Source organism: Botrytis deweyae, assembly GCF_014898535.1.
Source record: "Botrytis deweyae strain B1 chromosome Unknown BDEW_019, whole genome shotgun sequence".
Taxonomy (NCBI): Eukaryota; Fungi; Ascomycota; class Leotiomycetes; order Helotiales; family Sclerotiniaceae; genus Botrytis; species Botrytis deweyae.
In genome coordinates this window covers 541,524-566,124 of record NW_024066226.1, presented here as the reverse complement: position 1 = coordinate 566,124, position 24,601 = coordinate 541,524, and the positions used below count along the sequence as shown (strand labels likewise).

Below are 24,601 nucleotides of genomic sequence, written 5' to 3'. Positions count from 1 at the left end.
CAAGTTTCTATAAACCATCATGGACCCTCCCAACACAACAAGTCAACCCTCGGTCGAGAATCAATCGAATCAATCCTCCTCCGAGTCACTATTCCTGAATAACTTATTCAAGCAACCTCACCCGTTGTTTATCTCTCAGTAAGTTTGATGTATCATCTCATTTGACATAACAATATTGATCATTGACAGGTTATACACGACGGGAAAATACACAGACCTTATCATCAAGTGCCAAGGAAAAGAGTTCAAAGTCCATCGAGCAATTATTTGTTCTCAATCAAAGCCTCTTGCTGCGGCTATAGATCACGGATTTAAGGTAATCAAACTGCAAGGTGATGATGAGTGGCTTGTTCTTGCTGATACCGAGGTTTAGGAAGCTACTGATGGTGTCTTCGATTTCGACGAGGAGGAACCAGAGATTGTGGAGTACATGATCCGATTTCTTTATGATGGTCTCTACTCTGTATCCAAACAACAGAAGCATCCTGATACTGCGACGTGGGGAGGAAACGCAACTTCTGCCATGCCAGATGGAACATTTCTTACTGGAGATTCATCGGACCCGCCATTTTACTTTACTAAGCAATCCTTCCGCGCTACAGCAAACAGTGATACAGGTGGACCTGAGAAAGTCTTTGGATCAACTCTCCCGGCTGGGCAAAAGTTATTTCCAAGCTTAAACGGCGCCTCCATTTTCGGACCTCCACAAGCACCAAGAGATAGTGGACGCAACTTGTTCAGCTATGTACCCCAAACTCGTGAAAACTCGTCGTTATTCAGCCTTTACCGCGACGTTGCTCCTCGTACTGCACCTGCACCCGCAACTGGAAACAATTTTCGCTCTGTTTCTCCAACTACTACTCAAGCAACTACCTCTCGGTCGACATCAAACGTATTTGAGCCCATTGTTTTTACCAATGCCTCGACAACTGGAAACTCGTTTGCTCCCAATGCTCCTGTTGCTCCTGTCGATGCCCCTACAACTGCGACCGCGTCCTCAATACGGAACTTGCTTGGTGCACCCACAGAGAATACTTCGCGCAATAATATCGAGGCAGCAAAGACTCCAATCCAATTATCAAAAGGCAAATTTAATTGGTCAGGTCGTGGTAGTCTTTTTGGCAAGAGCGCAACTTATGGTCTGTCGTCCGAAAACATCGAGCTTCAAGCGGAGGATTTGATCAAGCATGCAAAGGTCTATATCATGGCAGAAAAATACGATATCCAGACATTGAAGAGACTTGCTCGTCAAGGATACTCCTCTGTCGCAGATAATTACTGGAACTCTTGTTGCTTTGTTCAAAGTATTGAACTTATTTTCGATGGCACACCTGATATTTCCGAAGGTGATGATCTTCGAAAGGCTGCTCTGGAAGTTGCTAGTAGATATATGAAACAACTTCTAGTGAGGGAAGATTTCGCTCAAATGTGCCAGGAGAGAGGTGATATCAGTTTCGCAATTCTTCAGTGGTCTTCGTGGTCGATGTAATGATTCTTAGGGAGGCAATATGGAATGATTTCTTGATACTGTAGGCTGGTGGAGTTTTGAGTGGGAGAATGTTCTGGCAGTTATTAAGGATACGAATTTGTCTTCTGTTTTCTAATGATAGGATGATACAAGCAAATGAATACGATTTTGTTTTTCAGAGAAAGACAATTGCTTCCTTTGAAAGCTATACGATTCAGGGAATTTAAAACAGTCTACGGGTTTCCAATGTACAATAAGGGGTGATTATCTAGGTAGACTCACGAGAATACTTCAAAAGTTGAATACAGCAAAATCTTTTCAATGCCAACTCGTTCATCTCAAAAATTGATCAAATAATTCTTTGCAGACAAGACAACGAGACTGTACGTCGTGAGTTCTAGAATTAGATCATTGTCAACTTTGCTTATGTGCACTCACTATGGATATCTATCAAATGCTGAATCCAACACAAAGTTAATATTTGCTTGAGGCTTCCAGCCAGCTTTGATGGAACATATAAAGAACAAGCTCTGGAAAGATCGAATCAATTATTGCTGTGAATATAAACATGACTTCGTATCAACTCCATCAAATGTACTCCATCAGAAATTGGTGCGACATTTCTTCTGTACAAGCAGTCATGAATCAACACCAGAAAGCAAATGCTGAAGCCCGTCATGGGTAAGTCAAGCCGTCTGATTTTGCCTACCTCAACTAACCTGTAAGAATCTACCAATCGAAGGACTACCATGATATCGAGTTGAAGTGCAAGGACGGCGTTATCTTCGCACATAGTGCAATACTGCTACCTCGCTCCGCGGTCCTCGCAAATAGGGAAGATGAGAGATGGAGCGTCATTGAACCAAATCTACGACACTTTGATATGTCAGATCAGCATTCACTCATCGTCAACGCAGCGCTTTCGTACATCTATACTTCCGAATACAATGATGACCCTTCTGGCACCTATTCACATTTGAATGTGCTTCCTCGCATCCTCCCTCTGCCTCATCAACCCCAGCATTCCTTTCCACCTGCTCAAAACCTTGACGACTCACGATTGGTTTTCAACACGGAAATGTACATCTTCGCCCGCAAATACAAGATCGAAACGCTGGAATACCTAGCCGTTGAGAAATTCAATGGTGTCGCGCATCTTCCTTCACCTCCCTTACTTACCCCCAACACAGAAGTACTAGAGAGAAGACCTGCTTTTGTCGCAGCCGGATCTCTCCTCTGCGACAACATGCCAGATCTTGTTGACAGGGAGAGCGATGAGTTATGGAGGACTATTAAAGTGATATCGTTCATGAATTACATGATTTTGAAGGACGCGAGATGGATGGCTCGGCAAGAGACGAGAATTTTTTGGGAAAGGGAAGATTTTGTGACCGAGCTGTTAGAAACGGGATGGCATCTGCATCGCGACGTTTCAATGCGTCTGAGAAACATGGGGTAATTTGCCAGAAGTGATGGTTGGAGAAATTAATCTTCATTGATAGAGAGCCAAAGTCACTTTTCAATACAGGTCGTTATGACCATGTCGATCAAATTGGGATTTATGAATTGCAGCAAAAATGTAGAGAGTTCGCTTAATCTCATCGTTCAATCATTGTAGTCTTTACGACTTTCGTCTCAAGCTCGTCAATGAAACAAGCGCTTGCTGTAAATTCCTGCTCAATTTACCCATCTATTGAAGTGTAATGCCGATCAGCCAAGAACGTGCCATTTGTCTTTGATATTCAGACGGATTACCGTCCTTCATTCGGATTTCGGAGAAATCAAATCAAAGGGAAGCGATAGAAACTTTCTGTGTTCTTATAATATGACAATAATTTACAAGCGCTATCTTGTTTCATGAAGTCAATGCATGGTATTTCACCACTCTCGCGCCGTTTATTTCTTTCCCTTTGTCTTCTTCTTACTAGTTTGCCTCCTCTCACCATCAGGTCTTCCCAATACACCTCTCGTTCTTTGGTATTGCAAGACGATATTCTGCACACTACCCATATCATGCTTGGGCTTCCTCATGTATGTCAACCTGGCTCTTCTGGCTCTCTTGGCCTTTCTCTGTACCACCTCGATACCTTCCACGTTGGGGCTGTATATCTTATACCACATCTCGACACCCACTCTCGTCAACTCATTTCTCAATAAGATGCCCGTCTCCACACCACGTCGTCGAATGTTGATGCATACTCCGGCAAATGGATCGCCAGTTTTGAGTCGCACGAGAAGAATATCGCCTACTCTGGCCGCTTCTGGGTTTGTTTTAGAAAATAGATTGGTACGGGCACCAGTGGGATCGAGGACGGCAATTTGCTCTGCGTGAATGTTTTTTATTGGTTCCTTGAAGATCTGAGCTGGCGATGAGGGTGGAGGATAGGTTTTGATTTTTCGGACAGCTATTTAGGGTATCAGTATAAAAAGGAGCTCAATTGTAAGAATGGTGGAGTGCTAACCTTGAGTCTGAAGAGGAGTCTGCGACGCCGGTTTCGAGTGATGATATGTAGTCAGAGACCTAGAAATGGTCTTCTGTTGTCTCGATTGCCTCAAAAGCGATTTCCAACAGCTCAATGGCCGCAATGTGGGTGTCATGGTTGCCATGGTTGTTGTGGTCTAGATTTTGTATTGAAGTGAGGTTGAATGCGACCAATCTGAAAAATTCTGCCGCTCTTGGGGTCACCGCCTAAATATTTAAATCAGAACTCCAAACCCTCTTGATGATAACGATCGACCTCACCCCTCCAATTTGTAACCGTACACTCTTACAAAGCTACCTGAATTTACCCCCCAGGTCATTATGAGTGGTAAAGGTCTTTCCAAGGTCATTCGTGGCAGCGAATGCTTGTTCAAACATGCGCCACTGAAATTGACCAGACAACAACGATCTTTCACAAGTTCTCCAGTATGCCAAAAAGTTGGTATGTGATTGAATCGCTCAAATTGTATCCCATGTGTTGACTTCAGAGTAGGCCAAGTTCCATCTTTCTCTCCAACCTCCTCCGCAGAGCTTGACGCCTTACTTTTGAAATACCGAAAGAATCTTTTCCTACCCGCACATCTTTCAGAATACGACCAGGAGCTAGTATACGGCAAGAAACATGCAGAATCACTCAAGACTGATCCCGTCAAGGTCCAGATTGGTGAAGAAGAATTCGTCCTGGAGCACATAAACCAGTTGAGAGATCTACCGGGCACCACGAAAGGATTTAGACAAGTTCTTAATCTCATGATGGAAAAGAAGGATTGGGACAATCTACCACAATTTCTCGAGGGGCATCGCGATTGTAGACGACCTTTAGCCCATGCCTTATACTGTCAGACGATTCGACGGGCTGGTTTGGTAGGACGAATGGATGCTGTTATTGAGGCGGCAAGAAGAGTTCGCTACACAGGATTTCGCTTGAACGACGAAGAAGTTGTTTTGCAAATGATGTACTGGATCTACTACAAGGCACAGGTCAGTGGCTTTGAAGAGCACGAAACGAAACAGGCGCTTGCATGGGCAGAAGCCGTGGCAGATTTGCTTGAGGATCCAAGACATGCTGGAGATAAGGGCCCATTACTTGCAGAGGGCGCGAATGACGTACGGGCTCTTCCGGAGGTTATTGGTATATTATTACAGTTGGCTGCAGTTCGCGCCGTAAAACATACGGATGGGAAAGATTTGGATGGAAAGGTCGCAACTTATGCTACAAGGCTACTTGGAACGCCATACGACTTGAGCACTTCTTTACTCAATCTTAAGAGGCCAGAGGTACGGATGTATTCGAAATCCGGCGCCGTCGACTCAGATATAGCCAGTCAAACTAAAATGGATGGCGGAGATTATTCTGCAGAGGAAATACAGAAAAAGACTTTCCGGGCTAAGAACCATTGGCTTGTAGCTGCAGTACCAGTGCTACATGGGATGAAAACAGCATTACATGTTTTCGACCCATCAACGGTAGCTTCATCGAAGTTGAAGGAGAACATACCTCGATTAGAGAAACGTGTTAATAGGTACGCATCCGACTTGAAGGGAATTGCTGCGGGAAACCTGGGTTATAGAACATATACCAATTTATTTGGCTCAGCATGAGTCACATGTTTCTTTTAATGATCGGATGAAAACTTTTGTATTTGTATATACTTGTACAATAATTTAAGGAAGCACAATATACTTCTCTAAATGCTTTGGAATTGCTCCTAGAAGTTTCTTTTCCGACAACCACTTCTTGGAGAATAATCGATCCGCATATCTGTATGCGCCATCGCATAGTATTGTCACAACAGTGTGGCCCTTTCCGAGTTTTTCGGCTAGCTCCTTTGCAGCAGCGACATTCAAACAAGAGCTCGCTCCGAGGTACAACCCTTCCTCATCTAAACAACGGTAGACCATCTCGATACTCTTCTCGTCACTAATGTGCATTGAGCCGTCTAATAAATCAATGTCTGGTTTTAAGTTGTCTGTAACTCTGCCTTGACCGATTCCCTCTGTGATACTGGAGCCAGTTCTATCCACCAGCTTTCCACCTGACTGAATGTATGAATGCAAAACGCTTCCTGGAGGATCCGCAAGGTAACATTTGACCCTTCCGTCGGACTTTGTCTTCAAGTATCGAGTGATTCCGGCCAAAGTACCCGCGGTTCCCGTGGCACAGGTGAAGGCATCCACCTTGCCATTGGTCTGATTCCATATCTCTGGCCCAGTAGTCTCAATGTGGGCTCGTCTATTCGCGATATTATCGAATTGATTTGTCCAAACCGCGTTCTCTAATTTATCCGCATGGCGCTTTGCTTGATGATTGTAATTTTGTGGATTGTCGAAAGCTACTGCTGGTACTGGATACACTTCGGCACCCAATAATCTTAAAAGATCAATCTTTCCTTGAGATTGTGTATTGGGCATGTAGATGACGAGCTTGTAACCTTTAGACCTGCAAACGTGTGCGAGACCAATTCCTGTATTTCCAGCGGTTCCTTCGACAACAGTTCCTCCTAGCTTCAGCAATCCCCTCTCTTCGGCGTCTTTCACAACATATAGAGCTGCTCGGTCCTTGATTGATCCTCCAGGGTTCATAAACTCTGCTTTTCCCAATACTTCACAACCAGTTGAATCAGAGATATGATTTAGTCGAATGAGTGGAGTGTTTCCGATTGCTATGATCCTTTAGTCAATAATTCATAGTGCGCCGTGAACTACCAGGATTCAACGAACCTCCAGTTAAACCCTTTACCACGCCTTGAGCTTTAGAAACTCCAATTCCATATTGATTTGGAGCTTCCATCTGAGCAACATTTTCCGCAGCTCTTACAGCTGTGGTCGCAAAGCGACGAACACCAGATCGAAACATCTTTAAGATCACTTGGGAAAACAATTGAACCAAGCTTTTGCACTTAGCTTTTGCACTTGACTTTGATACTTCCCGAGATTCTTTATCCGATTCTAAATGCCTCGCACTGGCCCGATGTCGCCATCGATACTTTGTCCCGCAGGCGGGTCTTATCCTTATCGCTGACAACGGTTCATGACTAAGCAGGGGTAGGAAAGTAAACAAATCAATGTCAACAAACAGCAAACATCAAATGTGAAATGAAAAAGTTATTGATCATCTAACGCGTCCATGCAGCTTGCGACTATACTGTTCCGACTCTCACTATAGTCTCCCCTACAAATAAAACAGTTGCGTGTTCTACGTGCGACGAATATACGACCACCAAACGAAACAATCTACGTTAAAAACGCAATTTTTCGTTTCACACCCAAACCCAAGGAAACAAGATGCCAGGGAAAGTCTCCAGCAGGAGCTCGAGGACATCTGCCTCTGGATCCCGCAAATCATCTACGGTGGAACCAAATAGTCGCAGATCTGCTACATCCAAATCATCAACGCCATACGTTGAGATTCCAGAAGAGACACCTGACAATGAGTTGCGCACGCAAATTTCATCCATATTCCGAGATTCCCAAAGAAACACCGCATCGCATAGAAAATTAGTCGTCAACTTGCGAAAAATACAGGAGGCCTGCTGTTATGAGCCAACTAGCAAGAAGAATAAAACTGGCGCAGAAGACTTTGAGGAGGAGGAATTTACATACGAGTTCACAAGATGTGTTCTAAGAGTGATGCCGATCAAGAAGAGTGAGAGTGTTGGAGAAAAGGCGATTCGTTTTATTGGGCTGTTCTTGAGACATGCTAATGAGAAGGACAATGAAGTGACCCCAGCAAATGAAGAGGAGGATGGAGTCTTGGTTGAGACGCCGAGTACGAGACTCACAAGTCACCTCATGACGACTATTTTACCTCTTTTGACGGCCAAAGAGAAATTTGTGCGGTTCAGATCCACGCAGCTGATTTCACATATCATTAACTCTCTCGATTCGATTGATGACGATCTATTTCAGCAACTCCGACATGGGCTTCTGCGCAGAATTCACGATAAAGAAGCGATGGTGAGAGTGCAAGCTGTGCTGGGTCTTGGCAGATTGGCTGGAAACGAAGCAGAGGGGGAGGCAGATGAAAGTGATGATGAATCTTCTGGGGGTTTGCTTGTCAAACTATTAGCAGTTTTGCAAAATGATCCCAGTGCCGACGTTCGAAGGTCTCTTTTGATCAATCTACCAATTTTGCCCAATACGCTTCCATACTTGCTAGAAAGGGCTAGAGACCAGGACCCTGCAACTCGTCGGGCACTTTATTCTCGACTTTTACCAGCACTCGGAGATTTCCGACATTTGTCACTCTCGATGCGTGAAAAGCTATTACGATGGGGTCTTCGCGACCGAGATGAAAACGTTCGCAAAGCGGCAGGGAGACTTTTCCGAGAACGTTGGATTGAAGATTGCTTGGCTTCAGCCGCAGCAGAGTCTGCGGAAGGTGAGGCAACCGAAGAGAATAGAGCGCCGAATATGGACGCGCTATTAGAACTTCTTGAAAGAATTGATGTTGTCAATTCTGGGGTTGAAAATGGGGTTGCGCTAGAGGCGATGAAAGGTTTTTGGGAGGGCCGACCCGACTTTCGAGATGCCGTTGAATTCGATGATCGCTTCTGGGACACCTTATCGGCGGAAGCTGTATTCATGGCAAGAAGTTTCAACGATTTCTGTCGGAACGATGGAAATAGCAAGTATGAGGCTTTGATTGAAGAGAAAATGCCTGAAGTTACGAAGCTGGCATTTTACCTCCACAGGTACACTGCTGTTTTGGTAGAGGCTCTCAAGAGGATCGCAACGCAGGAGGAGATCACCGAGGATGTAGCGGAAGAGGAAGATACCGTAGAGCAAGAATTTATTGTCGAACAACTACTCCACATTGCTCGAACTCTGGACTACTCAGATGAAGTTGGACGACGGAAAATGTTCACGCTTCTGAGACAGCACTTGGCGATTCCGGAGCTGCCCGAGGAAGTTACTAAACTAACCGTTGAAGTCCTTAGAGGAATTTGTGCCGCAACTCCTGCTGGTGAAAGGGAATTCTGTAGTGTGGTCTTGGAAGCCGTTGCAGATGTTCATGATACGGTTACTGATGAACAAGATTTCGAGGATGCCGAAGAGAGCTTCCATTCTGCAAGATCTGACGTCAGTGATGATGAGAAGCCCACCAGAGGCAAGAAAAAGCCCCCAATGACGGAAGAAGAAGAGCAAGAGAAAGCGGTCCGTGAAATTATGGTCAATATGAAATGCTTGCATATTGTGCAATGTATGCTTGAAAATGTTGAAGGAAGTCTTAAGGATAATCCGGATCTTGTAGCCATGCTCAACAACCTTGTTGTACCAGCTGTGCGTAGTCACGAAGCACCTGTGCGAGAACGTGGTCTTCTCTGTATTGGCCTGTGTTCTCTTCTTGACAAATCTTTGGCCGAGGAGAATCTGGCTCTTTTCATACATTTCTTTAGCAAAGGCCACTCTGCTCTTCAAATCACTGCTTTGCAGATCTTGACCGACATGCTCAATCAACACGGTGCCCAACTTCTGGAATCGAACCCTACAATTTTGACCAAGGTTTATCTGAAGGCTTTGAAATCCGGTGCCAAAGATCCTGAAGTCCAGGCAGCAGCTACCGTTGCTGTTGCTAAGCTCCTATTGGGACGTGTAATTACGGATGCTTCGTCTGCTATCGATGATCTATTGAAGACATTGGTTGTCCTTTACTTTGATCCAAGCACAGCTCACAACCAAGGTGTTCGGCAAACACTTACCTATTTCCTACCAGTTTATTGTTATAGCAGAGCAGAAAATCAAGATAGGATGCGTGGAGTGGCACTAGATGCCATGCACAAACTTTTTGAAACGCAAGATGACGATGAGGATGCTGAGGCTGAAATGGTTGGTCTTGGGACGATTGGTGCCCATTTGGTAGATTGGACAGACCCTAGAAAATGCTATGTTCCTGGAAATCAACTCACGTTATCCGATGATGCAGCTAAGAAAGCAGTTAATGGAGATGTCCATCTTGATTTTGCTATGGATATTTTGGAAAGGTTAAACTCTTCTATGAGACGTAAGTTGAAATATTCCTAGTGTTGTAAGACCTAAACTGATACTTCAAGCAGTGGAAGAAAAGAAAACTCTCACACCTCTTCTTGCCAAACTTCACATCTCACCAGCTTCATCCGAGGATAAACTCCGTGCCACATATGAGGAGGTGACTGAGGCTGTCGAGAACAAAAAGTTGGGCCTCGATGCTACTAGTAGAAATGCTTTGTTTAAGATACACGTTACTCTTGGTAAGATTGTAAATTCTCTCGCCGAAAAAGATACGAGAGAAGAAAGTGTTTTGAGAGGAGGAAGTGTGGTGAGGGAAAGTGTAAGGGGCGAAAGCGTGCCGCTTGGTGATAGCAACAGAAGTAGGGCCGGAAGTGTGGAATCCAAAAAGAGCAGAGGTCCGGAAGTGATAATGGACAACACAATCAAAATGGAGAGCGTAGAGGAAGACGAAGAGGAAAACGCGGAGGAAGAAGATGTCGATGAAAGCGAAGGAACAGTCGTTGCTGAACAAGAAAAGACCATCGTTCGTCCCGACGAGGAGGAATCATTGTTAGAACAACAATTGCAGGACAGTCTAGTTGAAAGTCTTTTGGATGATGATGGAGATATTGAGATGGGTATGTAGGGCTGAGGTTTATATGAGTAATGGTTTGGGATATTGTCCTTGGAGTTCGGTTTGGTTTAGTGTGTTGGATTAACGAATCTATGAATTGATGCCCTCATCATTGGGATAAGGAACCTGGATTGAATTCAGTGTATTGCAGAATATCTACTAAGCGTGATGGTTTTTTTGTGTTGAGGAAACGCCAAAACCCACTCGTCACTTGGACTTTGCATTCAAGCATCCTAGAAAGTGCTGTTATAGAGTATAGCTTCTAAGGCAGATTGAGATATCGCTCGAGAAAACGCGAACTACATGATCTTGAAATGATCTTCCCTGCGTCATCTATGCACTCTCTTCTTTAAAGCGCTATTGAACAACGAGGCTTCCTCTCTTCGAGGCGATCCAAGAGAGAAGACAGCTCTTTTATACATCTGTCTGAATCATTCGTAGTGCCCTTTGGACAATGCTATGCTACACTATGCGAGGTCTACAAATATCATAATTTCGATTTCCCATCCGAATCCTTACTCCACAAGCCATCCCATTCTACCTTATGCTCTAAATGTTCTTTCCGGGTTGGCACACGCACTTTATGATGTTCACACGTGCAATAAATGATTGATCCATCTTGACTAGTCATGGTACCACGAAGCATCGCCATCGTTTTACCATATTGTACTACTTCGGTATAGATGCGAACAGTTGTACCTGGATTTGTTAATATTGATCATTCTCTGAAAGTAGTATTTCTAGCACATGATTAAATGGAAATCTACTAGGTACGTACCAATAGGAACAGCCCTTAAGTAACTCAAATTGAGTGTCCTCGTTACACCACCCAGAAAACTAATCCCCGTTAGCATTAGCATATATCTCAAACGTGCTCCCAGATTCCAGAAGGAAAGAAAACTCACTCCCAGGATCCAGGTTTAGCAACAGGTCCCAAAGCAAACGTAGTACACATGTCAAATATGACACCACCGGCTCCTCCATGCATCACATTGTTGATATTGCTATATTGTTCGTCTATTAGAAATTCGAAGGTTACGGTTCCTGAGGGGGTGGCATCAATGATTTTGATGTTTTCCATGAGGTGAGAGTCAAAGCCTTTGAAATTTTGGGCTTGGGCGATTAGTCGGTATCTGGAGGTTTGTTAGAGGGGGGTGGTAAAGGGGGAGGTAGGATTTAGGGGGGTAGGAATATGAAGTTAAGAACTGGTGTGAAAAATTGAGACAAGAATGGTCAATAGCTATAGAGAAAAATCAAATTGATACCGAAGGACTTCTTGAAGTTGCGGTGAAGTACTACTAACCACCCAGAAAGAGAGAGTTCTTCATTGCGAGAAGTCGGCAAAAAAATACCACCACTGCACAAGTCCCGTACGATGCTGTACCAAATACTTCCACTTGGAGAATATAGACAGATGAAGTTTTTACACAGATACATGAAGAAACTAGAAAAGAATACCTCTCAAAAATCGCCTCGACACCCTTCATAGCCTCCTCCCGTGACTTCGACATCTTGCACCAGATACCCCTCTTTCTTCTATCCTACTCGAATTACTCTTTTACAAATAAAAAAAAGAAACGTTAATTTGCATGAAATGAATGTGAATTGAGTAAAATCTACAACGTTGAAGCGTCACGACAATCTTGTAGCTATAGCTTGAATGGCAACCAACATCGAGCAGTAGACGCGACGTTCTTGCCGAGGTTCGGATGGCGGATCGGATCGTGAGGTTTGGTGGGGTAAAGTAATCTTGTGAAGGGGTGGGTTGTGAGATTATGTAAGCAGGGAATTGTGGGAAGTGCGGTTTGTTTTTGACGTTGAGGGAAGTTTTTTTTTTATGAGAGAAGGTTTTTTGTTATATCAAGCAACTTGATGAACCCGTCAGGTTAAGCTGGGCTCATACCATTACTAGAAGGAGCGGCTAAATCTAGGTTATCATTAGTAGTGGGCTAGTCTTCTAAATCACTCAAGAAGGCTAATCGGATTCTACTTTTTTCAATCGCGTGTCAGTATTTCAATACATAGCTACTTCTATAAAATAGCATTGAAAGAATGCGCTTCAGCTTACAAATGATTTAGCGAAGGCTCATTTTTTCCTTTTTTTTTCCAAGAAGCAGCTCTCTATTCAAAGTAAATACGAGTTATCCATCTTCCCCAAGAATGATATCAACAATTAGTCTTTCTTTCTGTATCAATGTAACTGTACAGACAGCAAGATTCAATTTTTGATGGCAGTTCATAGTAGTTGTCAAAGGAACATAAATTGGAGATTATCGTCACCGTTTTCATTGTCATTATCATTTATACATTCATCACTTTCGAAAATGGAAGGTGCTGAGATAGTTCCAGCCAGACTCTGTTAATAGATTGGTCTTCCTTCAACACTCTTGAAGGTTTTAGATTGTTACCATAGATTTTATATACAATGCTGGTCAGTTCAGCGGAAACTTCGACATAGTTTGGGTTCTCATACATTCCTATCTCATGTCTACCTCTTCATCAAGCATCCATTGCTTACCCATGACCTCCAGAGTTGTCATAGTCAAATGGTACGATATCAATATGTACGCCATTTATTCACTAAATCGCCTGACACATCACAGAGAGTCTCTTGACTATAAAAACATTGATCAAGGCAGAGAAAGTGATAATCAAGAACAAACGATAGACCTGCAGATGTGGCTGCTAGGTCTTCAAATTGCGTTTTCATGGCTACAAAATTACCTTACCTGTATTCCAAACCCCCACGTTCGGACACTTCTTCAAGCCCGGAACAAGTCAAACTGCTACTCGTTCTTAAGGGATTGTTGTCATTTGTGTTAGACGAGTATTCAAAAGGGATGACTACAAAATGTACCACCGATAACAGCGGAAACTGCGCTTTTCGGGGACTATAGCTCACCAGTATCGATAGCGAGAATTAGAAAACAGATACAGCCAATTTTTTGGATATACATTGAAAGAAATAAAAGGGACAAGAATCTCAGAACTTTCTCGCGCACGTTCAGCAAGAGGATTATCTGTTCGTCCTCTGTTGGCTTGTATCCCTGTGACTTCATATCTACAGGGAATTCAAATGGATCCAAGACAGATTTTTATACCAGTTAGAACCTCATCGCGGCCAATAAAGTGAATCACTTGCTAGCTGGAGATCCTTTGTTGCAAAACAGAGCACCTGATGACTAGTAACCTATTTGCAATAGTATAAATACATGCATGACAACTCCTACACAAGACACAATCACAAGCCCAAAGTAGATTGAAAATAAATAATGTGTCCTGAATCTGGACTCTTTCACAAATGGTCTGAACGAGAACCAAATAAAGCTAGAGGAAGAAGATACTCAGATTGGAAAGCTGGAGACATTTTCCTTGTATTGATACCATATTGGATATTTCGATGAGATCGTATTTGAGTTGACGATGAAAAGTTTGTCGATGATAATGATCACCGCAACCAAAAGCTTCGGCAATGAAGATTTTAAGGATCAGTTGAGGAAGTTGCAGTGCTAATATGTAACATAGTCAAGTACCTAGAGTCGTGGTTTCATGCAACGACTGAAGCTAGAGTTTTGCTTTCTAGCGTATATTAGAGTTTGCAAACCTCATGGAAGGCTTCGTTTAAATACGAAGATATTGCAGCGACCTCATTAGAAAATCTCGAATACGTATGTAAAGATTCACTATACCCCGTCAATTCATCAACATCTATGAATGTACCAATCAACTCTTCCCCAGAAAACCTATCGAACGGCGAAAAATGAGAACATTGAGGTATTTAAAGAACAAGTAAAATAGGGTTCTAAGATCCCAAACCACAAGTCAAAAAGGTCGCTACAAGCCAAGGGTGTACCCGCAGTTCCGTCCATATCTTTCGATTTGACTAGATATCTAGTTACTTAGTTCGTATTTGGTAATTCTACTGGCCGAGGATCTTGCCAATTTTTTGATCAGAAGATTTGGTCTAATCGATAATCAGAAAGCAATAGTGAGTAAATCTCCACGCAACAATAGCGACAATGACAATTTCAATCCGACGATACTCAGCTATCTTGACAATCAAGACAAACTCGCCGTGCGAAAATCGGGAAGAGAAATCTTGTACAGCACGACTAAGTGCAGTACACCTATAGAAAAGCTAACCTAAATAGTATTTAATCTCTCATCTTGGAAAATTGAAAGCTTATCCGTTTATTGCAAGGTGTTGAATGTCTTAAATACCCAGGTCGGTCGGAAGATTGTGAATTATCTTGGTGCATGCTTTGGGGGGGTGGGGTGAATATATTCACTTCTCATATCGAAGTAAGTAGACTGTCTTGTGCAGTGTAGTGTCTGTCATGTGTACTCGCCCATTATCAGAGTCCCATCAAAATGTAGTGAATTCTATGATCTGTAGATCAAAACTTTCCTAAATAAACACCATCGTCTACGCTTTATCTGGGATCATCATCTAACAACGATTATGGGATGGAATGAGATGAGAAGGGATTACCAAGGCAGGAAAGGGGGATTGTAAACTCTCGCTTGCATAGATGAGATTCTATGTAACAGCAATTTCCAATGCAAGGTAATCTCATTTTTTTTAGCACAATCTCAGATTGTAAATTGTGAGAGTCGAAGATTTCGACAAAGAATGCTAGGTGACAACAAAAACTCTATACCTGCCTGATTTCTTACGTTCAGGACGACTATGTAAAACTAACAATCATAACTCGCTCAGTAAAACGAGCCAACAACAACAACAACAACCACAAAAAATATCAAATTTCACAAGCAAAATGTTCTATAACATACTATTATTAGTATCATATTTCTTGACAATCGTAGTATCTTATAATCAGCACCCACCAAAGAATCCACACCAACATCCCACAACTTTTCTCGTGGTCATTCCTCGCACACTTGCAGCTTCTAAAGATTACTTTACTGTCCTATATAGGATGTTTATCATCATGATAATATATCACCTACAAACCTGACTCCGCTTACCAAAAAGGAAATAATGAAGATAACAGCTGCCAGTCCCACTGACAGGCGAAGATTTATCATCTGTAGAAACGAGTACAGAGGGTTAAAGCCCATAGTAGATCCTATTTCCCTAGTAGCAGGTTCGGTGATTCAGTTATGAATGAGTAAGTATACTACCTACTACCTATTATCTGCTACCCCCATACTCCCCATTCCACTCCAGATCCTAAAACACTTCCGAACAAACATTTGCAGCTTCCGATCTTCTGATCTACTTTTTCGGCACTCTATTGACTTGATCAAATCTATACTCACAGACTGCAGAAGCGTACAATGTTTAATCTGCCAGATAAAAGACATTCGTGGTTCCGGAATTCGAATTGAAAAACAATGCCATGATATGTAGCACTGAACTTATGTGCAGTAGCGAGCGCAAATAGATGTGATTGCAATTATTGTTAAGATTCTTGGTAATGTATAGTTACGCTCTGGGGTGGGCATGTCCAGATTAATCTGATTGACGCGTTGGTTAGGAGTGATACCGTAGGAACTTAACTTGACATCATGTGACTGACCTTATTTACCAACCCGCCTGTTCAGTTATTGTTCAGGGGGGTTTCCATGTTGTACTTAGTACTTGTTTGTTGAGTTATAGTTTATAAGTAATTCCTCGGATAAAACAATGTCTTTTTCTGAAATATATAAGTAATAGTTGTTGATCCAGTAATTTAATTCATTATTCTTAGTACTGTTATAGAAGAAGATAATAAACTAGAGATAAATAAACACATTCAATTATCTATCAGAAATCAGTACAATAGAAGTCATGTCTTCCACAGATTTTTCCCGCTTTGTAAATCTTCCCGCAGAAGTCCGACTCCAAGTCTGGAGATGGGCGGCAAGGAACGCCTTGAACCCTCCTCGTGCCATCATCGAATGGCGCGACGGACCGCGTAGAACCATCGCAGTTCTCAACACTAGCCTCGAAGCTCGTGAAGAGGCCGTATCTCAAACAGATTTGAGAAGCGTTCCTCGATACAATTTGCCACAAGACCCAGTACATTTGAATCGACTAGGCCTCAGTCTAGAAGATCGAGAAGAGTATGTTCGGCGCAGCGCCCGGGATTGGTACAGTCTGGAAACAGATGTCTTTGTCCTCGGGGCAGATGACGTCCTCAGGGAAAATGACCGTATCCTACGATCACAATGTTATGATATCACTTTCAGAAATGGAATCAAAACCATCGCAATTCCAGCTTTCGTGTTGGATTGTGATGGCAGAGTGATTATTCGTCAACTTAGATGGGAATCGAGATACATGAATTTTTACCAGGGCTTGAAAACCGTAGTACTTCTTCGAGATGATCCGGCGCAAGAACCAATTTCCCACAGAAATCTCATCCAGAACAGACATCTTTACCCCCGTACTAACGACATCAGAGTCAAGATCGAAGACAACCCACTTTCACAAGTGGAGTTGGACCTATTGGGATTCGATGTCAATTTCTTTAACAACCTCGTCATTTCGATGCGCAGGAACATGACGCCAGACTGGCAGTTACCTGAGATCAAATGGGGATGCTTGGTCCGATACTGAGCTTGAGGTCGCGTGACTCGGTCCGCCAACTCGCCTGTTCAGCTGCTGTACAGCTACTGTTCAAGGGGTCTGTACTGAAACATTTCTCTGTGGAAGTACGGTTAGTGAATTGTTCCTCAAATGCAAACAGCACCTCTTTCTGTAGTATATAAGAGATGGTTATCACTCTCATAATTCAGTTCATTATCCTTAGTTCCATCTCAGAACAAGACATAGACTAGAGATAAATAGACGCAACCAAAAATCTATCAGACATCACTTTATCAACCCACAAATCATGTCTTCTACAGATCTTTCTCGCTTCGCAGATCTTCCCCCGGAAATCAGACTCCGGATCTGGCGTAACATAATAGACGGTGATCTCAGTCCTCCTCGGGCGATCATCGGCGACGTGCTGTGGGAGCCTAGAACCATCGGAGCTCTCGGAGTCAGTCAAGAATCTTGTGTAGAAGCTCTTCGCCATCGTCCAGATTTGGAAACGTTCAAGTATACCCTGGCGAATGCCCCCTGGCATATTGGCACTGGGCGTCGCAAAAAGGTCTGGTTTAGCACTGAAGCTGATGTCTTTGTCATTGACCCTATCAGAAAGTTTACACTAGGTAGGTGGGAGATCCCCACTCTCAAATACGCGATCCGAACCATTGCTATTCCACAATCAAAATTCGGCATAAGCAACCACAGTCTGCACTGTGCACTACACCTTTCCCAGTTGAATGACGCACGCAACTTTAAGAGGTTAAGGACCTTGGTAATCCTTCGGGATGACCCGGCACAAGAAGCAACACCTCATTTAGTCATTCTAGACCCCGCCATCCGCTCAACTTCTGATGACATCAGAGTCTCGATCGACCCAACTCCACTCTCACAGGTGGAAATGGATGCATTTGGATATACTGTCCCTTGGTATAATAGTTTCATCTCTATTATTCGACAAAAGAAAGGTCCGAATTGGGAGTTGCCTGAGATCAAATGGGGATGCTTGGTTCGACACTGAGCTTGGGACCACGAGGACGAGAACACCAACAAACACACACACACCGAAATTGCATAAGTATCAATCATTTGGTATTTCGGAGTTGGTCGAGTGATTTTCATATTCAAAACACCCAAGAATAAAATCAAAAAAAGGTAAAAATTAAAACCCCTACAAAAAATGCTTGATATCCACAATTGGCGTTATTTTCACAAAAGTGAAGTGTGAGTATGACGGCAGGCAGGACCTAGCCTTTGATCAATAAATAAAAATTGTAAGTAACCAAAACCGAATTACAAACTGTATCAAATCCCCAAATGCGATGAGATTAAATGTGTGAATGTTGTGACTAAAAATATCCGTAAATGAAGATGTAGCAAGATTTTCAGGAGAAAATAATTGAACTAAGTCATTGATAAAGTCAAAAATATCTGATGCACGGACATGTCCCGAGACAAGCTTCTTAATTAAGCTTCATAATAGGGCGGGGAAAGTAGTGAAACATAAATTTTACACAATCCATAATTGATGATCCGGCTTGTTGATCTGCTTTGTGGATAAATTCGATTTCTCTTCATCAGGAAACTTCGCCGATATAACGACCGTTGTAACTTGTTTCGCCTTACATCGCTGATAAGAAGCATTTGAACCCCCGAATGTTTCCTTGTAAAGCACCTGATTTCGCTTTGCAATGATCACCATCAGTTCAATGAGAGATGTACGTATGGGCGTCTCATGTACGCCATGGTGTCTTGGGTTTCTTTGAATTGGAATTATTCAACAAAGCATGAAGCGTAAAGCAAGTGAATCATGGAAAGTGATCACTGTAACCTCAAATTTGTAGTTTGTTAGACATAACGATCTGGATTTGACTCATATGAGTGAGGGTTTTGGTGAATGTGCCTTGAGAATCACGATAAATTGGTGATGAAAGGCTGTCGGTGAGATATCAAAAGTACCAAGGATTGTGTGATAATTATGACTAAAACAGGCAAATGTACTTCCTGTGCCTCCCGCCAGCACTGAGTGGCAAGGTTTAGCATATTTTCCCTGTGCTTGTTTGCTGGCTTCATGATGAGATTACCAGGTATGATATATCTTGGAGCCAAAATAGATGTGAGAACAAAGAAAGCAACTTCGGTACATCGGATAATTATCAGGAAGCCTTGTTTGAACTCTCGTTTTGTGACCAAAGAGATGTGTGACTTCTACCTAGTAGGAACAAAGGAAATTGATCGAAAATTTAGAAGCGCTTTCGTGATCAACTCCCAATTGATCTGAATATCTGAACCCCGGACTCCATATTATATGAAATAAAGATGTGACTTCACAAGTGGGGGAGAGAACGTTAACAAGGCTGGCTCCTTTCTTGTTGTTGAGATATCGTCCCTTGCAGCAAACAAACAAACAAACAAACAAATCACAGCCACATTGACAAGTCCTACGGATATCCCGAATTAGCAACAGGAGCTTGATTCCGGTATCTGTCAGGGATCAAATGAAGATTTGGGGTCGGAATACAATGCACTTCATCGCTTCCACAAGTTCCATTGAACCCAAAAGGTGGATCTCAAGGAATCAAAGGAAGTTCAGACGGGTTGATCGGTTGGATATGAAACATTCACAGACCCTGTCAAGAGTTAGCAAACAATGTAATTAACAGGATGGAATTCCCATTCACATTTAGCCGTCGTCTTGTGAGTCTTGTGCGAAGGCTCATAGGTGATTGTTAGAGAACAAGCTACCATCCAACGGTTGGAGATGGGTAGATCTTGGTTACATTCGTACCTGTACCTGTACCTGACCTGTACTTGTACCTGTGATGCCAAGGATGTAATGATAGTGAATTCCCCTATTTCTGAGGAGTATGTAATCAAGTGAATATAAGTAAATCATACCTAGGTGGTGGTGGGTTAATAAAACCGATTTTCCTTGTCTGCTGAAGGGTTTCTTTCAAAATCATTTATCAAACTTTCTCTCACACACACACGCACACGCACACCTCTTTTATGTGCCCAGAGTGAGGTTGATTCTCCACCAAATCAATACCAAGGGAGAAGAAGAGCGAGATTGTGTTTGAAGTTATTAATAAGAGGTTCCCTTCCCCACATACTCCGTGCTACTCGTGCTACTACTCTATTCCGTAGATACTAGATTCTGGGTATCAGGTACATCCATACTGGGTAACCGGGAGACAGGTAATACCGTGGTAATCCAGAGGCAATCCATAGACAATCCAGAAGCAATCCAGAGGCAATCCAGAGGTAATTCGCCCCAAACTTCAGTGCACCAACAACCAACGAAATCCCATCAAATCAATCCTCCAGGCTTGGTCGCCCTTTGATTCGCTTCCTCAGGCTTAGCTACATCCCCAAAAGGAATCCACCAATCCACAAGGAATCCCGGTCGATTTGCAACTCCTCCACCAAAAAAGATTAATACCCTCGAAATACCGAGATCGTTCCTTTCCTTTTAATAATCACCTCTTTCCGTAGGGGTGATTTGTTGCTTCAGTTATCAAACTGGCAAAATTCATCATGAAGTGGTTCCGAAGAAAGAAGAAGCCAGGAAAGGAGCTGTCAGATAAACCAACTCTCGTACGCAGTTATACAAATCGAGCAGATCGAAGGCATCATGCAGCATATGCAACCCCGCGTGGATCTATCATAAACAAGCTTCCCGATAAAGTTCTCGAACGCATCTTCACACTTGTATGCCCTCATACGCAAGACGAAACTTATGAGACATGCGAGCAATCTTCTCTGGATGACTGCTGTCCATTATGCGATACAAGAGATTTGGCTCACTGTGCGCGAGTCTCAAGAAAATGGAGGAATGTAGCTATTGGGGTTTTGTTCGTAGCCCAACCATTGGTGCAAAGTGTTCAATTAAGCTGACTCAATTATTGCGCAGGTATCATAGTGTTCGGATTGATGCAGTTCATTTCTGCGAACTCGAAGAAATATTATCAGAGAAGAGGAAACACAAAGGTCGATTCAATCGCAATGCAGAACCAGAAGAAACCCCCAACGTTAGGTTGCAACTACTTTGTAGAACGATTCGCGATAATAGGATGTTGGGAGAATTGGTGGAATTTCTCAAAACACCATATATGACTAGAGGAGCTTGTAAAGCCGATCTTGCACGCAGCGTGGCAGTTTGTCCTAATATGCGATACCTCGATCTTCCCGAGGGGATATTTTCAGATGATCCTTCCTGTCACGCACTCAAACTCGAAATTCAAGCGCGATGTCCAGATCTGCGAAAGATGACATACATGACCGGCTCGGAGAGAAGTCTTGAACAATTGGCAGGCGGCAAGATCTGGAGAAATCTGGAGGTATTGGAATTTACAAGACTCAATATGGACCCCACGATCATTCGACGTGCCTTGGGCTCATTGACTGGGCTTCGAGCTTTGAAAGTGACAGATACAAAGACATTCAACGATGAAGTATTCCAGCACAGCGATTATCTACCGCCGTTTCCAGCTTTTACCGAATTGGTTTTCGAAAATACACCCAACGTTACAGCGATCGGCTTGGAGGCGTATTTATTCCGTTCAGACACGCAAGAGAAACTCACAAGTCTTTCATTGACAGAAACGGGTATCCATCCTTCTACTTTGCACAAAATCACAGACAATGCTCCCAGATTGACCTTTTTGTCGATTGTTGAGTCAGTACATGCGTCCTTTCCAGCTCTTCAAAACATTCCACCACTTTCCTCGACGTCACTACAAACACTGCATTACGAAATTACCTCCGGATCATCTGCAAATACATTCAAGAGCGTTGTACAAAGTCATTACTCATACCTCACCACCTCCTTGATCGCCAATAGACTTCCCGCGCTTCGAGCTCTTTACGTTCGCGATTCCGAGTTCCCCGAATCTTTGATCGGTCTCGCACCTCCTGCTCCCGCATATGCGTCCGATCCAGATAATTTTGTACCACCTAATCCTTTCGATCGTTCGTCGAATGCGCCTTCTGCCATGCCCAACAATCGATTCAGTTCCAACAATCCTTTTGCAGCTCAAGCAAGCCTGTCTCCGGCGATGCCTACTGGAATGGGACTTAAACAAGAATTAGAGGTTTACAGTAAAGGTCTTGATGAGATGGAATGGAATTTCGCCAAAGTCCAACCGCCAACTGCACCCGGCAGGAGAGGTTCGGCAACAACAGCAAGACCGATTAGCAGTTACGGACTAGGTGACAGTATGGGTAAAGCATGGGCTCCGGGTCATGGCGCGAGGAGAAGTGTTATTGTCGGAAATGGATTTGGTGGCTTCCTCGCTGTGCCCGCAGATGATCCTCCCAGACCCAGCAGCTCAGCTGGTGAAAAGAAAAGACATTCCAGGAAAAACAGCAGCCAAGATTTATGGCGATGATTGTACAGAAATATTATTGGGCCCGATCTCACTTTGGATGTTTTGCATTTTGGGTCATTCTATCGACTTTATATTGATTTTCTTAATATATGGAAAAGTCTGGTCCGGTCGCACACTTTTCTTTGGGGGTATTTTTTTCTTCTACGATCATGTGAGACAAATAATCTCACAGAGAGACATATTTAACGCAATGAGGATTTATGGAGTATACCATGGATATTTACGTTGGATCTATTATACAGTCTTTTTTCCTTACCTTGCGTGTGTGGAGCGTTTTATGTTTAATACCCTGAAGGCTCTTATGGTTATGAACGGAGAATGGGGATAGGATATCAGGAGATGATTGATAGTCTATTTTTTTGGGATGGTTAGCGGGTTGAAAGGTTGAGTGTTTGATGGCAGAGTAGATAGCGGAATAAAATGATTTTTAGATACAGCCTGTGGGCAGTGATGACATGATATTGATTTGTTGTGAAATTACTGAACACGCTCTTTTAGAGAGTTTTGGGCTGGAGAGAGTTGACGGAGAAGCTATTGGGGCAATGCTGCAGGAGGTAGTTCTTGGGGAACATACGGCGTGCTGTCGTAGAGTGCCGTCGTAGGACCCTGTCGAGAAGAGGCGTCGGAGAGGATTTCTCAAACAAAAAACAAGTAAGTCACGAAAAATAATTCTCACGTCCAAGAAAGCCCTTACTCGCGTAAAAGGATGCACAGCAAAATTACCAAGATACCACGCCATCTCATTCTGGAAATTCGTGGTGTGAGTTCTCGATCGAGGGGGTCTGGGTGAAACGGGATGGTGATGATTTATTTTTGGCTCATTATTGGATGGGTGGATTGGTAGGTGGACGGATGGATAGGTAGAAGTATATTGAGCACTGGGTATATTTTCTCTGTCTGCTTCCTGTGCATAGCATGTGCGTTTACTAGGCGATATCGAGTAAGTGCACAAGGTGCCAAGTGGCCTGTTGCGTATGAAATTTCTGCTGCGTTGATAGTTATTGCGATGTAAGATTTGATGGATTCGCAATTTTTCCATGGTGGGAGTTTGAGGATTCGATATTCGGATTCGAATGAGAATATTTCAGTCGGATTGTATCTGTGAAGGAATCGGAATGGATGATGGGAGTTTAATTGGGAAGTTTTTGAATTTTGTTGTGCGTATTAGGTATGACGCTATGCTTTCAACTGAGTGGAGTCGATTTTGATAATGGTGTGTGTGTCTGTGTGTCTTTTACCAGTGTATCGCGTTCATGTGCTGTTTCGGAGTCGGAAAAGATCACGGATGATGAATGCTTTATTTTGGGGACTGGAGAATGTTATGCGGTTTATGAGCTCTCACATAGATTTGAATGATTAACTTATCGAGCGTGCGAGTGCGAAATTGTAGCTTTCGTGACGACCATTCCCGCGTGTGTTATCTTTAATCTGCACCTGAGTTGATATTTTGTTTCTCCGTACTCTGTATCCTCATCGTTTTTGTCAGCAGGGTTAGCATTGACATTATCATCATCATTTCTTTCCACCACATAACTCTGCGAACCTTGTGATCGAGATTTAGTATCAAATTCTCGATCGCATGAGCTGGAACCTAGCTCAAAGTCTCCTTGGCCATTTTCATGCTTGACGCCAATGTTCGAACATTTTCCAATACGTGTATATAGTTCCGCTGTCTAAATTTGTATATGTCTTCACTGCAATTGTACTGCGGCTCGCATGCATAGTAACGGTCTTCTCCAAACGTCAGATTCTTCTTCTTGGAGATTTATACTATTCAGTGGGAGAAAATTAGTAGGACTCTTGATGAAGATGAAGTCAATTCTCTTCAGCGAAAAACAGATCTGGATCACGCGGGGAAGTTTAGTTGAGATTGGGTTTCGGGAGAATGAGATGATGATGCCTAGATAATGTTTCAGGAAGTTCTGAGAATATTTTTTGGGGAAATAATAAATGGCACAAAGTACGTTCATCCGAAGTTTATCAATAATCTAGTAATAAACAATGGAAATATATCACAAGTCATCGTAAATTCAATGTTTGCATCTCCTCCCATTTACTGTCTTATTCACCTCGAAATGTTATTTCCCATGTGAATATGTTAAATGCTCAGGCGCTTACG

At 43.0% G+C, this 24,601-nt stretch overlaps 10 protein-coding genes across 10 annotated transcripts; 7 read left to right on the top strand and 3 right to left on the bottom strand.

Moving 5' to 3' along the window:
* Positions 1-19: 19 nt before the first annotated feature.
* EAE98_007883 (uncharacterized protein) lies at positions 20-1,489 on the top strand (the record flags this gene model as incomplete). Its single annotated transcript, XM_038955506.1, has 3 exons — positions 20-138; positions 190-316; positions 374-1,489. 3 exons carry the CDS (start codon positions 20-22, stop codon positions 1,487-1,489), a joined length of 1,362 nt encoding a protein of 453 aa, XP_038808235.1.
* A 619-nt stretch (positions 1,490-2,108) lies between these two features.
* Positions 2,109-2,927, top strand: EAE98_007882 (uncharacterized protein; the record flags this gene model as incomplete). Its single annotated transcript, XM_038955505.1, has 2 exons — positions 2,109-2,149; positions 2,195-2,927. 2 exons carry the CDS (start codon positions 2,109-2,111, stop codon positions 2,925-2,927), a joined length of 774 nt encoding a protein of 257 aa, XP_038808234.1.
* Positions 2,928-3,154: 227 nt separating this feature from the next.
* EAE98_007881 (uncharacterized protein) lies at positions 3,155-4,098 on the bottom strand. Its single transcript, XM_038955504.1, has 2 exons — positions 3,931-4,098; positions 3,155-3,873 (listed from the first exon to the last, which is right to left on the bottom strand). Exons 1-2 carry the CDS (start codon positions 4,073-4,075, stop codon positions 3,365-3,367), a joined length of 654 nt encoding a protein of 217 aa, XP_038808233.1. The 5' UTR covers positions 4,076-4,098; the 3' UTR covers positions 3,155-3,364.
* A 117-nt stretch (positions 4,099-4,215) lies between these two features.
* Positions 4,216-5,570, top strand: EAE98_007880 (uncharacterized protein). The gene is made up of 2 exons (XM_038955503.1): positions 4,216-4,392; positions 4,444-5,570. The coding sequence occupies exons 1-2, from the start codon at positions 4,272-4,274 to the stop codon at positions 5,550-5,552; spliced, it is 1,230 nt and encodes a 409-aa protein (XP_038808232.1). The 5' UTR covers positions 4,216-4,271; the 3' UTR covers positions 5,553-5,570.
* A 45-nt stretch (positions 5,571-5,615) lies between these two features.
* EAE98_007879 (uncharacterized protein) lies at positions 5,616-6,807 on the bottom strand (the record flags this gene model as incomplete). Its single annotated transcript, XM_038955502.1, has 2 exons — positions 5,616-6,613; positions 6,672-6,807. The coding sequence occupies 2 exons, from the start codon at positions 6,805-6,807 to the stop codon at positions 5,616-5,618; spliced, it is 1,134 nt and encodes a 377-aa protein (XP_038808231.1).
* Positions 6,808-7,235: 428 nt separating this feature from the next.
* On the top strand, positions 7,236-10,566 carry EAE98_007878 (uncharacterized protein; the record flags this gene model as incomplete). Its single annotated transcript, XM_038955501.1, has 2 exons — positions 7,236-9,954; positions 10,007-10,566. The coding sequence occupies 2 exons, from the start codon at positions 7,236-7,238 to the stop codon at positions 10,564-10,566; spliced, it is 3,279 nt and encodes a 1,092-aa protein (XP_038808230.1).
* A 250-nt stretch (positions 10,567-10,816) lies between these two features.
* On the bottom strand, positions 10,817-12,315 carry EAE98_007877 (uncharacterized protein). Its single transcript, XM_038955500.1, has 4 exons — positions 12,013-12,315; positions 11,460-11,687; positions 11,333-11,391; positions 10,817-11,253 (listed from the first exon to the last, which is right to left on the bottom strand). Exons 1-4 carry the CDS (start codon positions 12,063-12,065, stop codon positions 11,042-11,044), a joined length of 552 nt encoding a protein of 183 aa, XP_038808229.1. The 5' UTR covers positions 12,066-12,315; the 3' UTR covers positions 10,817-11,041.
* Positions 12,316-16,348: 4,033 nt separating this feature from the next.
* EAE98_007876 (uncharacterized protein) lies at positions 16,349-17,119 on the top strand (the record flags this gene model as incomplete). The annotated part of the gene is made up of 1 exon (XM_038955499.1): positions 16,349-17,119. One exon carries the CDS (start codon positions 16,349-16,351, stop codon positions 17,117-17,119), a length of 771 nt encoding a protein of 256 aa, XP_038808228.1.
* Positions 17,120-17,396: 277 nt separating this feature from the next.
* Positions 17,397-18,113, top strand: EAE98_007875 (uncharacterized protein; the record flags this gene model as incomplete). Its single annotated transcript, XM_038955498.1, has 1 exon — positions 17,397-18,113. One exon carries the CDS (start codon positions 17,397-17,399, stop codon positions 18,111-18,113), a length of 717 nt encoding a protein of 238 aa, XP_038808227.1.
* A 2,394-nt stretch (positions 18,114-20,507) lies between these two features.
* EAE98_007874 (uncharacterized protein) lies at positions 20,508-22,917 on the top strand. Its single transcript, XM_038955497.1, has 2 exons — positions 20,508-20,946; positions 21,006-22,917. The coding sequence occupies exons 1-2, from the start codon at positions 20,630-20,632 to the stop codon at positions 22,480-22,482; spliced, it is 1,794 nt and encodes a 597-aa protein (XP_038808226.1). The 5' UTR covers positions 20,508-20,629; the 3' UTR covers positions 22,483-22,917.
* Positions 22,918-24,601: the final 1,684 nt, after the last annotated feature.

Bases quoted from the DNA above. Each gene is read 5' to 3' on its own strand.
- EAE98_007881 (XM_038955504.1), bottom strand. From the start codon at position 4,075: ATGGCAACCATGACACCCACATTGCGGCCATTGAGCTGTTGGAAATCG. The intron at 3,874-3,930 runs GTTAGCACTCCA...TACCCTAAATAG, and splicing joins GACTCCTCTTCAGACTCAAG to CTGTCCGAAAAATCAAAACC.
- EAE98_007880 (XM_038955503.1), top strand. From the start codon at position 4,272: ATGAGTGGTAAAGGTCTTTCCAAGGTCATTCGTGGCAGCGAATGCTTG. The intron at 4,393-4,443 runs GTATGTGATTGA...ACTTCAGAGTAG, and splicing joins TCCAGTATGCCAAAAAGTTG to GCCAAGTTCCATCTTTCTCT.
- EAE98_007877 (XM_038955500.1), bottom strand. From the start codon at position 12,065: ATGTCGAAGTCACGGGAGGAGGCTATGAAGGGTGTCGAGGCGATTTTT. The intron at 11,688-12,012 runs GTATTCTTTTCT...ACAAACCTCCAG, and splicing joins GTCGAGGCGATTTTTGAGAG to ATACCGACTAATCGCCCAAG. The intron at 11,254-11,332 runs GTACGTACCTAG...TAACAAATCCAG, and splicing joins CTTAAGGGCTGTTCCTATTG to GTACAACTGTTCGCATCTAT.
- EAE98_007874 (XM_038955497.1), top strand. From the start codon at position 20,630: ATGAAGTGGTTCCGAAGAAAGAAGAAGCCAGGAAAGGAGCTGTCAGAT. The intron at 20,947-21,005 runs GTTCGTAGCCCA...ATTATTGCGCAG, and splicing joins AATGTAGCTATTGGGGTTTT to GTATCATAGTGTTCGGATTG.